A 15054-nucleotide genomic window follows, 5' to 3' on the forward strand; every position below is an offset into this window, starting at 1 on the left:
AGTTTGCCAAGGGCAGAATGTCCCCCCAGTTTCAAAATAAAAACAAAAGAAAATCACTGCAATTTGTCTTTGTTCCCAGCGGGGGGAGCTCACGCTCTTCCCGAGGGGGAGAGCCCCAACTCCTTCCGGGAGACAGGGGTGACGTCACGCTACCGCGTCTTCAGAGGCCCGCTCGCAGCGCGGCTGGAGCGGTGGCGCGCATGCGCAGTTCATCCCTGGGTCTTGTCAACCATTTCCCATGGTTACAGACTACAGTTTGCGGCAAAACCCCCGAGATTCGGTGGAGTGTTAGCTTCTGTGGCCAGTCGCGATTCAGCGAATGTGCTGGAGGAGGAAATATCCTCCCTGTTACACAAACAGGCGGTCGGAGCGGTTCCGAGCGAAGAAGCTCAGCAGGGCTTTTACTCCCGCTATTTCCTCATCCCGAAAAAGGACGGAACGTCGCTCCGTCCTATTCTGGATCTGCGTGTGTTAAACAAGCATTTGAGAAAGTACACGTTCAGAATGCTCACACACAAGACGCTTTGTCGCTCAATTCACACAGGCGATTGGTTTGTTACAATCGACCTATCAGACGCATATTTTCACATCGCCATTTATCCTCCACACAGGAAATATCTCACGTTCGCTTATCAGAGCGTAGCGTACGAGTTTCAAACTATCCCATTCGGGCTATCCTTAGCCCCAAGGGTGTTCAGCAAATGTGTGGAGGCAGCGCTGCCTCCGTTAAGGAACAGCGGCATCAGAATATTCTCTTACATAGACGATTATCTAATATGCTCACGATCGCGAGAGCAGGCGATCAAAGACTCCGAGGTGGTGGTGAATCACCTCACGGAGCTTGGGTTCACAATCAACCTGGAAAGGAGCCACTTGGAACCCGCACAGTTTACAGAGTATCTGGGGCTCAGAATAGACTCCATCTCTTATCGCACTTTCAGAGCGGAGGATCGCATCCTTCACTCACTGTCTTTCCCGTTTTCAGCTGGGAAAGTCGTGCGGTTCCGACTCTGTCTCCGCCTCCTCGGCCTCATGGCCTCGGTGATATCGGTGGTACATTTGGGGCTGCTTATGATGAGAGATTTTCAGCGGTGGGTCGCTTCTCTGCAGCTGTGCCCTCGCCGACATCTCAATCGTGGTGTAAAAATAATGCAGCCGTGTATCGCGGCTCTCCGGCCTTGGAGGAGCCCGACAGCTCTCGCGGCGGCGGTACCTCTCGGGGCAGTATCATCCAGGGTGACGCTGACCACAGATGCATCCCTGTCAGGTTGGGGTGCGACTATGATGGGCAGAGCAGTGAATGGCGTTTGGTCACAGAGACTCACTCTGAATCACATAAATGTGCTGGAGCTCCGCGCGGTGCTCCTAGCCTTACGGCATTTTCTGCCGTATCTCCGGGGTCAACATGTTTTAGTGAAAACAGACAACTCCACTGTAGTTGCTTATATCAACCGCCAGGGCGGCACCCATTCCCGGCAGCTACACAGGTTAGCCAGGGAAATAATTATGTGGAGCAGCACTCGGCTCCTCTCCCTTCGGGCAACTCACGTGCCAGGAATTCTGAACAGGGGGGCGGACCTCCTGTCCAGAGGAAATCCACTGTTCGGAGAATGGAGGCTTCACCCACAGGTGGTGGAGCAGATTTGGCAGAGATACGGCCGGGCTGCCGTAGATCTCCTCGCCTCACGAGAAAACACGCAGTGCCCCCTGTTTTTCTCCCTGTCAGACGCACACGCGCCACTGGGCGTGGATGTGCTGGCCCATCCATGGCCAAAAACTCTGCTGTATGCTTTCCCTCCCCTCAGCCTGATCTCCCCAACACTGATCAGAGTGAGGGATCAGGGGCTGTCTCAGATTTTAATAGCTCCACGGTGGGCATCCAAACACTGGATAGCAGAAATCATCCAGCTTCTGGTGGACGAGCCATGGCCACTCCCCATCCGCAGGGACCTTCTGTCTCAGGCGCGGGGGGAGATATACCATCCCCATCCAGACCAGGTTGCTCTCTGGGCCTGGCCCGTGAAAGGTGGAATTTGAAGGCAGCAGGCATGCCTCCGAAGGTTATTGAAACCATTCAGAATGCCAGAGTCTCCTCCACTCGTTCCATTTACAGCAGTAAATGGTGTGTTTTTGAAGAGTGGTGCCATGAAAAGCAGATTATCCCTTTTCAGTGTTCAGTGGTGGAGCTGTTGTGTTTTCTTCAAGACTTGCTGGACAAAAGGAAAGCCTTTTCCATTATAAAGGTTTATTTAGCAGCTATTTCAGCCTGCCACGTGGGGTTTGGTGATAAACCTGCCGGGCAGCACCCCCTTGTATGTCGCTTCATGAGAGGGGTGCGTCGAACGCTCCCAGTTTCTAGACCACTGGTCCCTTTATAGGATCTGTCAGTCGTTTTAGACGCCCTCTCCCACCACCCCTTTGAGCCTATTGGGGCAGTGGGGTTGAAGTTTCTCTCTCTTAAAACCACTCTGCTGTTGGCTCTAACCACAGCCAAGCGAGTTAGTGAATTACGGGCTCTGTCTATTCACCCCTCTTGTCTACAGCTGGCCCCGGACTCACTAAAGCACTCCTGAGGCCTAACCCAGCCTAAAGTGCTGGAAATGTCATACAGGTGCTCTACAGTAGAGCTCCTAGCTTTTCACCCCCCTCCATTCTCTTCAGAGAGGGAGCAGAGGCTGAACACTTTGTGCCCTGTCCGGGCCTTGGGGACTTATGTTGACAGAACAGCTGGATTCAGGAAGTCGGATCAGCTGGGCCTCCCCTCACAAGGGCTGGCCCGTATCACGCCAGAGGCTAGCTCATTGGATTGTAGAGGCCTTAGCTCTGGCTTATAGCTGTAAGGGCTTGCAGCCCCCCCCGGGACTCCGAGCTCACTCCACTAGGGGTGTGGCCACATCCTGGGCGTTGTTCAGAGGTGTATCAGTCCAGGATATTTGTGCGGCAGCAAGCTGGGCTACGCCGCACACGTTTGTCCGGTTTTATCGGCTGGATGTTGCACAGTCATCCCTGGCTCAGACGGTGCTGGATTCTGGTGCCTCAGGTTCGACCTGAGATCCTGGAGTAGCACTGGAGAGTAGCTTCGGGAGCTGGCGCAATCCGGGAGTGGGCCATATCTCCCATAGTGAAACACCGAGCGAAGTTAGAAAAAGAACGTTGGGTTACTTAACGTAATCCCTGGTTCTTTGATAACAGAGTGAGGTGTTTCACCAACACTTCCCTCCTTGCTTAGGCACGGAAAGAAATCCGCTTGGAATGAGTTAGGGGGAGCTGGTCGGCCGAGTTAGTATGAGGGGGCGGAGCCCTGAGCACGACTCGACAGGTCTGTCATAGACAGACGTGGTGTCATTGGAGCTTCCGTAGTTGGTCACGCCGAGGCGATTCCCCATAGTGAAACACCTCACTCTGTTATCAAAGAACCAGGGATTATGTTAAGTAACCCAACGTTTTCTTTTAATTAAAGCAAAAATAGACAGTTGGATAAAATCGACCTGACTCGGGCAGAAATGATGTTCATGAACAAGGTACCAGTCATTTAACTGACTTTATTTATGGTGTGTCTCTTTATTCTGAAGAAATACTGAAGAAAATGTAGCAAATGTAACGTTAATTGCTACAATTAAATGTCTTGGATCAAAATGAAACACAACAATGAATAAAACATACATTTCTTTGGGTTGGAATATTGTTAGAAACATTAGAAAAAAAATCAAATCATCGGTCGAGTCATTTTTAAACTGCGCAGCGTGGATGCACTGCTTCTTCCACAGTGCTGTTTTACTCTACTCGAGCACTCTGCATCGTTTAATCTCCCATTTGTGCACTTTTCACTGTGTCTGAGTGCTTTCTGTCTAAAATTCACACAAAATCTTACTCTAATGAACACATCAGGAGCAACTGGGGATTCAACATCTTGCCCAAGGATACCTGAGCAGCTATTGAACCACCAACCTTCTGATTAGTAGCTGACCTGCTCTACAACCTGAGCCAGAGCCAGCCCGGAAATGTAAGAGCCACATATTACAGTTTTACAGCCGTTGGTTCAACTGCCTACAACACGACTCAGTGAATGACTGGACCACACCAACAGTAGCAGATCACCATGTATTGCAGAGGTGCTGGATGGCCGCTCCCGGGGGCAGCAGAGCTTCCGTGAAGTACTCGGAGCTGACATTCCAGCTTTGAAAATCAGCCGGCAAAGAGAGCGGCGAACAGGGACAGTCAGCGTGAGCCACACAGGAGCCCCTGTGCAACACCTGCAAAGGGCACGATGACACAATCAGTTAGGACTCACATCTGCTGTCCAACCACACACACACACACACACACACACACACACACCTGTCCAGGAGGGCATGTGCACCCCGGCGTGCAGGGTCCAGGTAAACACTGAGTGTGTGGCCACAAGTCCTGGCAGGTATACGGACAGGAAGCTGAACAGTCACTGGACACCTGCGTGCCGGGACACTCTGCAGGAACATAAAGCAAATGACCTCACCTGTAACAGGTCGGCGTGCAGACATGTGCGCTGATATATTTACTTCGTATTCACTTTGTTTGTTATAATTAATATAACTGTAAACATCACTCGTTAGGACTTTGATGAGCTGACTGACAACAGTTTCACATCATTTGAACTCAAGGGGTATCTCTCAGTAGACACACAAAGTGCGCAGTGTTGTGTGCTTGTGTTACCGGGCAGGCAGCTGTTGGTGTTACAGACAACGTGCTGTTCAAGTGGCCCGACACAGGCTGTCCCACCGGGCTCTGGCTCTCGGAGGACCGTCTTGTTCCGCAATGACAACCCACCGTCACAGGAGGCGCTGCACTCGCTCCAGGCCGACCACTCACTCAGCAAACAACCCGCTGCAAAGAGAGGCGGCGAGTTAAGCAGAGATTAAGGAGGTAAGGGGACGCCAGACTTGCAGGTAAAATCTCAGGATCTTGGCTGGATATTTTTTCTATGTCCGACCTGGACACGACGGCAGATCACAGATTTCTGTTTGCGTGACTTCGGCACAGGGCGGGCCGCCCTCTGTGTCCTGGCAGCGGCGCGTCCTGGTTCTCCGGCCTCGCTCACATGAAGCTGAGCAGGCGCTCCATGGACTCCAGGGCTCATAAACTGGACAGGGAAGCTTGGAGCACACCACCGTGCCATGCTCACACACACTGCACACGGAGGGGCGTTACGAGAAGTGAGACGGAGCAAAGTTTATGAACTAAACGCTACAAAAATTTGAAAAACTGCTTTATTAATCCCAACTATGACCATACTTCAGCTCACAGAAAGCAGTTCTCACCAGGTGTTACAGTCCACAGTAAACTCCTCTTCAGGGAGGAACTCCAGCGTCCCGTTGCCTGATGGGATACCACAACGACATTCTGTCACTGGCACGCAGCGGCCATCTTGCAACAGCTGTCCTTCTGGACACCGACAACCTGAGGAGACAAAAACCAAAAAAAGAGACGGAAAAGTAAAGAAACACAGAGAAACAATGAATTTCACGTAATGAAAGTCTAATATTAGGAAGATGTTATCCATGGTTACCCGGGTGACAGGCTCCTTGGAGACACTGCACATGCTCCCATAGGTCAGTGCAGCTGCGAGGACACTTGTTGGCACAGCTGTCCTGGGAGGCTCGATCCCTGTCCTCACAGCGCTCACCTGAAAAAGCAAAGAAAACCATGCCTGCGCTGCAAAATGTGACCTGACGTAGAAACAGAGTTCAGCACGGTGGTGGTGTGATGTGTGCGGCTTGTAGCTGTAGCTTTGTGACAGACAGATAATCGTAAGGACAAAGTTTTGTCTTCAGTCTGATTTAGTCTTTTAGTACATCCTGATTTGTTTTATTTCAAACAGCTTCAGAACTAATGGAACTTCCTATAAAATTCTTCTTTTTAAGCTGTAAAGACGTTTGGTTAGAAATTCATTGAATCGGATCATTTTCCTCTGTGTGTCGTTTTATATACGTTTTACTTGTACGTCTGATTTCCTCTCACTTCTTTCCAAGAATGTGCAGAAGTTCCTTCAGCTGCTGAAAAGAAACACTAATGACTTTGCATTAGTTCAAAGTGAAAACACACAAATGTGTTTCTAACAAACCACGCTGACACAAACAACATGATCATCTCTGTCCGGCTCAGCCTCGAAGCCTTCGAGGAAAACATTTTCACTGCGTGTACCAAAACTTCCAACAGCCTTAATTTTTAGGGGCTTTTGCAGTCATCTCCATTCACATATATATCAACAAATTGTGTAACTAATGTTATCTTTGGAACTGAACTTATGAACTACACCACTGATGTTGCCTGTTGGCTTTGCTCTCTTTTTAAGCTCACATGTACCTGGGCAGAGGGCCGTGTTGCATCCTTGGGTCTGGGTCTCTTGGCTCCTACACTGGGGTCCTGCAGGAGAGGCCAGGGGCTGTCTGTAGCGCTGCCTGACTCCACCGCTGCACGGCTCAGCACACGCTGTCCAAGCACTCCACCCACTCCACTGACACACATCTAGGAGAGCAGAGTGACTATCATAACTAACCTAACCTTGGTATTATCCGCATTAACAGACTGACAGTGACAAATACAGAAACTTTAAGTGTTTCGTTTTAGATGATGACGACAGAGCGACAAACACAATGTGTTTATTTGCTGTATCATTTATAAGTAAGAGACACATTTTAGTTTGTTCTTGCTGAGCAGTATTTACTCACTATGACCAAGAACCAGGCTTCAGTTGTTTGACATGCAAATTAAGCTGGGACAGCAGTCATTCAGAGCCATTCGTGTATAAAAAATGGATGGATGACAGAGTTAAATTTGAGCTGAATCATCCTTTGCACGCACATAAAAGCAAAGCTAACCACACATGAGCATTTAACCTGTCCTTTTCTTCTCCTTTGGGGAATAAAGTGAGTCAGAATAGCAGGAAAAGCCCATTTTGCACTGATTAAGGCCTCTTAACTGTCTGCTGATGGCAGCTGTGACTGACACACAGTAAACATTTTCCCTCAGAGACTCCACATGTCAGAATGACATCGCTCTCGTCACTGGATCCAAAACTACATACATTTATTTAATACACTGAAACAGTTTAAAGGTTTGCCTGTTTATGACTTGGACATTATCGGTGTCTGCAGTCGTTTATTCCTCGCTGTGTGTGAGACTCCAACTGTCTTTATTTAGATGAAAAGAATATGCTTTGAAGTGCACGCATTTATTTCAAAACACAATCACCCCCCTTTCCTTTCCAGAGAAAACCGCGCTGCAGTCATTTCATCACCCTCTGACCGACTGTGTAATTCATTTTTTTCTTTGGAGCCGTGCTCGTCGAGCCCTGACTCATTCACCCACTGTTTGCATGCAATCTGTGTCAAACTTTTACTGAGAGGGTCTCAGACAGAGCACAACTGTGGTGCCCACAAACACCCAGACCCTGTGGAGGAGGTGCAGTTTGTGCAGTTTGTTTATGGTGTGAACGTCCTCCAACCTCAATCCGACCCAACTTCCAGGTGCACAGTGCAAGTTTGACCTAAAAGAATCTTGCAAAGGTCAGTATGAGTTTGCAGACAGCAGTAAAATCTCTAACATAACACAGAACATTTACTTTTGCTGCTCTCTCCTCAGTGACATCTGGCCAATAAGACGACTGAATCCTCTGACACGAAACAAACTCTTGGTGTGAGCATCTTTGTTACCTCTGCAGATGTTAGCATCTGGACATGGCCTCTCCTCTACCAGCAGTCCTGGACACTGGCTCTCCTCCTCTTTAGAGACTGGAAGACCAGAATCCAGGTCCAAACAGGCTCGAAAGCGCCTCTGGATCGACACCATCTGCGAGCTGTTGTGCTGCAGCACGCAGGGAGAGCACCGAGTCCAGCCCGACCACTCGCTGAGGACGACTGAAAGAAGGAGAGAAAGAAAGATTCAGGTTCACCGTGTTTACAGAGAACCTCGTTTTATTACTCTGCTCTCTTACCTTCACATTCTCTCATGTCGCACTGCAAACTCCCATCGTGACAAAGACTGGAGGACAGAGAAGTCAACAAAACGGACAATAATAACAACCTGTCACAGCCCAGGCAGCATAAAAGACAAACTGCACACACAAGCTGGGAATCACAAAGAAAGAGCAGAGAGTGACGACAACACTGTGAGAAAACATTCATGTCTCTATCAGCAACAGGGGCTGATAGAGACAACTGACCAGGTACTGCAGCCTATGGTGACCGTGGCCCCCTGTGGGACGGTGACAGGCGTGGGTGGATCTCCTGGAGCTTGGTGCTGCAAGTGGATGCAGCCACATTCCTCTGGAGGAACACAGCTCCCATTATACTGCAGCAGGCCCTGGAAGGAAAAACACACATCTCAGAGGAAAGAAGAAACAGCGCAGCGATCGGATCTGTGTCTTGGTCATAAAGTACAGCACATTTGTCGTGTGTTGTGCTCAAATCACGTGCATTGAGATGCATCAATGTAGAATTCATACTTCAGGCAAACGTGCTGTTTGAAGCAGCTTAAGATCCAAAAACCAAACCAACAAAACGCAGCTGTTAACACGTGTTGCATTATTTGCTAATCATATTTGTTCTTAATGACCAGAAATCAAAGCAAAACCTCCAAAGGCAAAGTGCGTCTTACTGTATCCTACTGGTAGTGTCCAAAAATCATAATTAAACTCAGCAGCGTTCATTAAAACTCACCTGTGGACAGTAACAGCCAGGTGTGCACTCGCTGACACCCAGACACAGATCTTCACGGCCACGCAGTTCACACTGCTTCTCACAGGGAGCGCCACACGACGAGTACACAAACGGGGCTTCGCAGACTTCTAGCAGGAAAACACATGAAGAGGTGTAGGACCAGAGTGCAGCTTAAGCAGCTCTAAGGGTAATGAACTCACCATCACAGCGGCTGAGACCGCATGCCCGGCTCTGCGTTTCCACAGGAGTGCACTGTTGGCCCCTGGTGGGTGAAGAGAGCGCTACACGGTAACGCTGCTGCCTCTGGGACGCACAGGAACACTGAGACCAAACGCTCCACGCTGACATGGGACAGCCTGCCAAAGCAACGAAAACATTCAAGTGCGATTCACGAGCGCTTGATGTCATCTGTGAGTCGCTTCAACACACAGTCGGCTCTTCAGTTAATCGCATACTATGGCATAATTTTAGAAGTCAAATACCTGCCCACCTTCTTCTACACTGGCTTCAAAAAATGAAGCACAATAAAAAGATGAAAGTCAGTGAATCTCAAACAGTCTGGAAGCTTCTCACAGTCTAACACAGGTTTGAATGCGAGGCTCCAAAGCTCTGTGTAGCTCTACTTGTGCTATTTTCTCTCATATTTCACATACTTCACTTCCTGCCCTTGTGTATTTCCTGCCCGCCCTCATTTCTTCTGCCAGATCATCTTTTCCCAATTTGCCCGGTGTTCCAGGATTTGTTGGTAGCATTAGTAATGTTAAGGGTCCGATTTGTTTTCTGTGACACCGATACCCTGTACACTGAGCTCTGTTCACTTAGTAGAGGCTGTACCTACCTGTCCAGCTTCACTCAATAAAACCTGCAATGCACATGTGTGCAACACAGAAATCAGCAGATGGACAAGTGAAGTTAGTTTGACTGATTTAATATTCTCTGTGGCAAACATCTGCAATCTGTGTCCTATTAGCTCCAGCAGTGTGAAACAGACTGGGATCAACCACTAAAACATTTTTTGCATATGTGACTTAACTCTTATTTTGCGCAGCTGTAACTTTACTGCACGGCTTCGTCCTGCGGTGTGAGATACAGCTCAGCAGGTTGCATATATGAAATATATTCCTTCAACAGAAAATCTATACCATACTAAGTCACTATGGAGACCTAATAATGCAATGTGACGCTAAAAAACAAAGATCCAATAAACCCTTTAATGTCACTCTGTGGTTCCCCAGTCTAGTCTCTAATGTTGTGTCCCTACATGTACTCTGGTCTGTGCCCATATAGCTCATTACCTAATAATATATTAGAATAACTCTGTGTTCATCAGTAACAGTCACTGCAACTATGTCCAATCGTTTAATGAGCTCAGCTGAAGTTCCTCTAATTACAATGGCTTCTCAGAAATGCTGAAGACACACAGAGCCGTCAGCTGTTCAGAGAGAAACAGCACAAACAGCGATCGTGGCTGTTAGTCTGGCTTCAGTGCTGCCAGCATGACTCTTGTACCTGGACAGGGCTGTTTGTAGCACAGCTGCGTCTCCACGCGGTTCCTCTCAGCCTCGATCTCAGGGGGACACGCCGCATCTCCTCCCTGCTCGCACACACACGCCCTGTGTCGTGATACAGACCCCGCCCCACACGTCTGGGAGCACGGTGACCAAGGAGACCAAGGGCAAAGGTCATCTGTTGATACAAGAGTAAATGAAATTCCCTTTGATTGGAGAGAATATGTGGCTTTTCTTTCCTTGCCTTAAGATACAGACCCAGGCACGGAGGGGTCTGACAGTCCTGTGTTTCTTTCTCTGGCCCGCTGCAGTGAGAACCATTGTTTCGTGGTGGGGGGTTGATGCAGGCGCGGGTTCGAACATGTGTGCCCCGACCACAAGTCGCTGAGCAGTCAGACCACACCGACCAGGGGGTCCAAGCACCGTCCACTGGAAACAGCACAAAGGATTTTCACAACTTTCTTTGCAAGGACTTCAAACATCTGCGACACTCTTTCACAGAAACACGGCGACGCACCTCTGCAGTCGATGTCTTGGCAGAAAACTCCCTCTGGAGTGCACGTGCTAGAAGAAACACAGGCAGAGCTTCCAGCACAGTATCACTGACATTTCATTTTTGTCATTAACATCCATATCCTCTGTCCTTATCTAACGCACCATTGTTTACATTCTCCTTGGAGCCAGGTGTCACCCACACTGAGCGTCTGGTTGTCAAGGAGACAGAGAGGCGGGCAGGTTCCTGGACTGCAGGGTCTGTGCTGGACCTCCTCAAAGTGGCAACGTGTTCCCTCGGTGTCTGGGGTCAGAGACCTGGCACATAACACGAACAGCAGGTAATCACAGTGGAATACACCGAAAACCAGTTTAATACCACTGCATGTATTTATATCCACAGATACACTGCAGAACCAAAGACAATGAACCAACCATCACGCTCTTTTCACGTTTCATATATTAAGATTCACAGTCAGGGTTCAGAAAATCATCAGCCTTTAGGTGCTCTGAAAACTGCAGCGCAGGATCCAGTCCAGAATAACCTCTACCCCCATGCTGTGAGACTGAAACTCTGGCTCCGCCCCCTAACCTACTAGACTCCATTATTGTTTACATTGCTGACTTACTGTGGTAGCAGGAAGCCTGGATCACTAATCTGTTACTCCGTGACTGCTTTCATATGTGATTTAAAGTGTTAAATGTATCTTATGTTATTTGTAAATTCTAAGATTTGGAATTAGCATTGAGAACTTGCAGTACCATGGAAACGAAGCTATTTAACTATCCATCAGGAAGGTGTCTGATCAGCAGCAAATTCATTCTTTTGAAAGAAATGCTTTCAGCAAGTGACGCTCCGGCTCCCGCAGAGCCCCGATTTTATCTCCTGACACGGACAAAAGACAGACGACAGAGTTAATCGTCACACTGACTCAGACAACTCGAATCAACTTTATCCTTAATTCAGCAATTACAGAAGACAAACACTGGAGTAGAGATGGACCGATCCCATATTACGTATCGGTATCGGTCCGATACTGACGTAAATTACTGGATCGGATATCGGAGAGAAATAAAAAATGTAATCCGATCCATTAGATATCAAAAAAGCACCTCACAAAACTTGCGACACGGCGTAACTCGGCTCATAACCGTAGCACGTCGGAGCAGTGTGGTCAGTGATAGAGCGGCTGTGTGTATTTGTAGCCTCACTACCAAACCAGCATTTCATCTCTGAAGTGATCCCAGAGAGAAGTAAAGCAAGTGTGTAAGTTCATCTCTGAATGTTTGTAAAGCTTAACAAGCGATATATGGAGCGACTGCCTCTCTCTCTCTCTCTCTGCTGCTGCTACTTCAATCGTGAAACTGATCAGTGATCAGCTGATCGGCTTTTCTGTCGTGAGTCCGTCTCTCTTCTTTATTTTTGGCCCACTTTGCTCCAGCGGCTGAACAACAGCAGCACGTTTAAGCTTGATCAGCTGTTGTTAGAATTTATTTAATATTACTTTCTACACCAGGATCTTTTTCTACGTAGCTGACGCTGGTAACTGTGCAGGGGCGGATCTAGCAAAGTGTAGCCAGGGGGGCCGATAGGGCATGAACAGGGAAAAGGGGGCACAAAGACATACTTTTCTTTCTTATTCTCATTTAAAATGTCGAGCTTTCAATAAATAATTATCTGAATCTTACACCCAAAGTTTTAATCTGGTGTAAAATATATAGAAGTCCATTACTGTATATAGTAACTGTTAAGTCTAATATACTAGTAAGCTATGTACTTTTTCCTTTGGGAAGATACCATCTGTGCAGTCTGCAGTTCTGTAGAAGAAAGATGTTGAATCTATTTTATTATTGTAGAAAAATTATTTATTTCTGTGCATTTTTTCTTTTTTCACACTGCATCATATTAAAGTTGATTACGTTGATTAAGCATCATGAGGTGGAGGGTGGGGGGGAGCTGCTTACTCTTTAAAACACCAGAATAGGGAGGATGGAGCAGGTTTAAGTTTATTAGATTGATCAGTTTTGCTGAACTATGAAATATTTTGTTGTATTTTTTTACATACAGGTTTAACAGAATAGCTTTAGTGTAGTTGTTTTTTTAAACTTGAGTATGAACTTATACAAAAAGCAGCAAGATATTTAAAAAATACAGTTTTATTGATTAAAAAACACTATATCTGATTCATATCGGTATCGGCCGATATCCAAATTGATGATATCGGTATCGGACATAAAAAAGTGGCATCGTGCCATCTCTACACTGGAAACAATATGATAGATTTTCTGATCGTTATGATCTCCGTCTTGTTGTTAAAGAGCGTACCACTTAAAACCTGTTTAAAATCCAGTTTCAGATTTGTAAAAAAAACTTTCCTCCGTCTGGATCCCATTTTAATGTCCAAACACGGACGTGCTCAAACAAGAATTTAACAGTTTACAAAACAAACCATGTCTCCTTCGTCCAGGTCCCAGGAGACCTCACCTGTATCTGGTTCTCTGGCCCTGTCCACAGGAAACACTGCAAGGAGCCCAGCTGGACCAGGAGCTCCAAACACAGGTAGCCTGGCAGCTGTCATTGCTGCAGAGCAGCTGTCCGTCAGAGCAGGTGCAGTTGTTGCAGTCCACCTGATGCGTGCTGCCGGCCACCCAAATCTGCCCCAGTGAGTCCACACAGTCACACTGCCACAGCTGCACACACACCCCGTCCTGCTGCAACTGACCTAAACACACACGTACAAAAGATACGCAAACCACGATTCATGCTAATGAAAAAAAATGAATTCGTTTTAACAAAACAATTCTAGATGCAAATCTCATCACTTGGCAGCAGAATGACGCCTTGCACTGCACAGCTACTCTGAAACATCATCTAAATGAGATGTCATCTTAATGGTCCACAGGGCCATTACAGAATCACCAGTTAAACCTGTTGTTGTTGATTTCTGCCATCATATTTATTGTTGGGGAATTCTCCCAGACTCACTTTAAGATTTTTCCTCGTCTCACTCCAATAATGTCTTTGGAAAAAACTAAATTCTAATACTTGTGTGACGTCGAGCCGGTTAGGTTATTTATCTTTAAAAGATTTAGCCAGTTTTAAACAGTGGAAACAACTCTTACACCTAAATAACCCAACCAAGGTCAATCAAACATCAACAGAATATGACTGGCTGCCTGATAATGCTGTTAAACTGAAGGCCTGTGTTACCTGTTACAGTCCGCTCTGCTTTTGTTTTACCACTGATGAGCCACTCAGTCTGTTCCAATTCAACAGTTTCTAACTGGAGTAAACACCATTTGTAACTGAATTACGTCTCTTAGAAGGTTCTACTGAGAACTGCAGAGAACTTTTACGCTGAGTCAGCTGTGTGCAGATGGATCCCGTGCACATGTTGGGGATTCAGGACTCTAGGAATTTGTATATTCTCAGAACCCCGAATCCTAAAGAAGGCAGAGGAGTTATAACAAACCCATTTCTAGACGCGAAGCTATTCTCTCAGTGGAGAGCACAGAACAGTTTAGGGGTTAAATCAGTGCCAGGAGAGGAACTTTTCGGACAAAGACACGCACATATGAGGTGTGACTTGTGTACCTTGAGGGCAGCGGCAGCCAGGCTGACATTCGCTGTTGGTCTGGCACTCTATGCCCTGCTGGAGGTCTGAGCAGCGCTGTGGACACTGGCTGGCACACATCACAAACTCTTGGCCTGGTGGGCACCCTCTATCATCTGACAATACACAGACAGCAGTTCCTGAGTTTTGCCATGATGCTATCTGCACAGGCTGAACACACACTCCTGTAGATAAACAGCCATATGCTGGAACAATGAGGAGCCAAACGCAGGACGTGGTAGATCAGACTCACCGCACGGTTTGGTGTTGCAAGGTTTCACTTGGTTCTTCTCTCCTGCACACTTCTTTCCACCATTTTTGGGTGGAGGACTAGAGCAGGAGCGAGTGCGTATCGAGCGTCCGCCGCCGCAACGCTTATCACAGCGCGACCACGGACTCCACCGGGACCAGCCTCCATCAACTACACAACATCGAACACAAACGCAGACCAGTAAGTGAAAAATGAAACTCTCTCTTTGGCTTTTTAAATATTCCTTCACTGAAGAGTTTGAACTGATAATTACAGCTGACCTCTGCAGGGTTTGATGTTACAGAAGCGATGCTCCACGTTTCCTCCGAGGATGTCCTCGCACCACGAGCCGTTTGTTCCGGGGCTCAGGAACGTTCGGATCCTCTGCTGCTGACCCACGCCGCAGGACCGCGAGCAAGCGCTCCACTCTGCCCACTTGGTCCACGAACAGTTCCTTCGCACACACTCGGCCTCTACACACACCTCGCCTCAAA

General features: G+C 47.6%; 1 protein-coding gene across 1 annotated transcript in view; it reads right to left on the reverse strand.

Moving 5' to 3' along the window:
• Positions 1-15054, reverse strand: part of sspo (SCO-spondin) — a 100611-nt gene that overhangs the window by 29403 nt on the left and 56154 nt on the right. Inside the window, exons 91-110 of the mRNA XM_076887896.1 lie at positions 14842-15048; positions 14564-14731; positions 14292-14426; positions 13182-13419; positions 10862-11014; positions 10722-10768; positions 10463-10633; positions 10206-10382; positions 8897-9052; positions 8697-8824; positions 8201-8340; positions 7973-8019; positions 7692-7895; positions 6343-6504; positions 5546-5662; positions 5298-5436; positions 4970-5166; positions 4693-4863; positions 4339-4466; positions 4099-4253 (exon numbers count right to left, since the gene is read on the reverse strand). Of these exons, the coding sequence (XP_076744011.1) occupies positions 4099-4253; positions 4339-4466; positions 4693-4863; positions 4970-5166; positions 5298-5436; positions 5546-5662; positions 6343-6504; positions 7692-7895; positions 7973-8019; positions 8201-8340; positions 8697-8824; positions 8897-9052; positions 10206-10382; positions 10463-10633; positions 10722-10768; positions 10862-11014; positions 13182-13419; positions 14292-14426; positions 14564-14731; positions 14842-15048 (3040 nt within the window). The remainder of the gene's footprint in view (positions 1-4098; positions 4254-4338; positions 4467-4692; positions 4864-4969; positions 5167-5297; positions 5437-5545; positions 5663-6342; positions 6505-7691; positions 7896-7972; positions 8020-8200; positions 8341-8696; positions 8825-8896; positions 9053-10205; positions 10383-10462; positions 10634-10721; positions 10769-10861; positions 11015-13181; positions 13420-14291; positions 14427-14563; positions 14732-14841; positions 15049-15054) is intronic.

Source organism: Maylandia zebra, linkage group LG9 (genome assembly GCF_041146795.1).
Source record: "Maylandia zebra isolate NMK-2024a linkage group LG9, Mzebra_GT3a, whole genome shotgun sequence".
Taxonomy (NCBI): domain Eukaryota; kingdom Metazoa; phylum Chordata; class Actinopteri; order Cichliformes; family Cichlidae; genus Maylandia; species Maylandia zebra.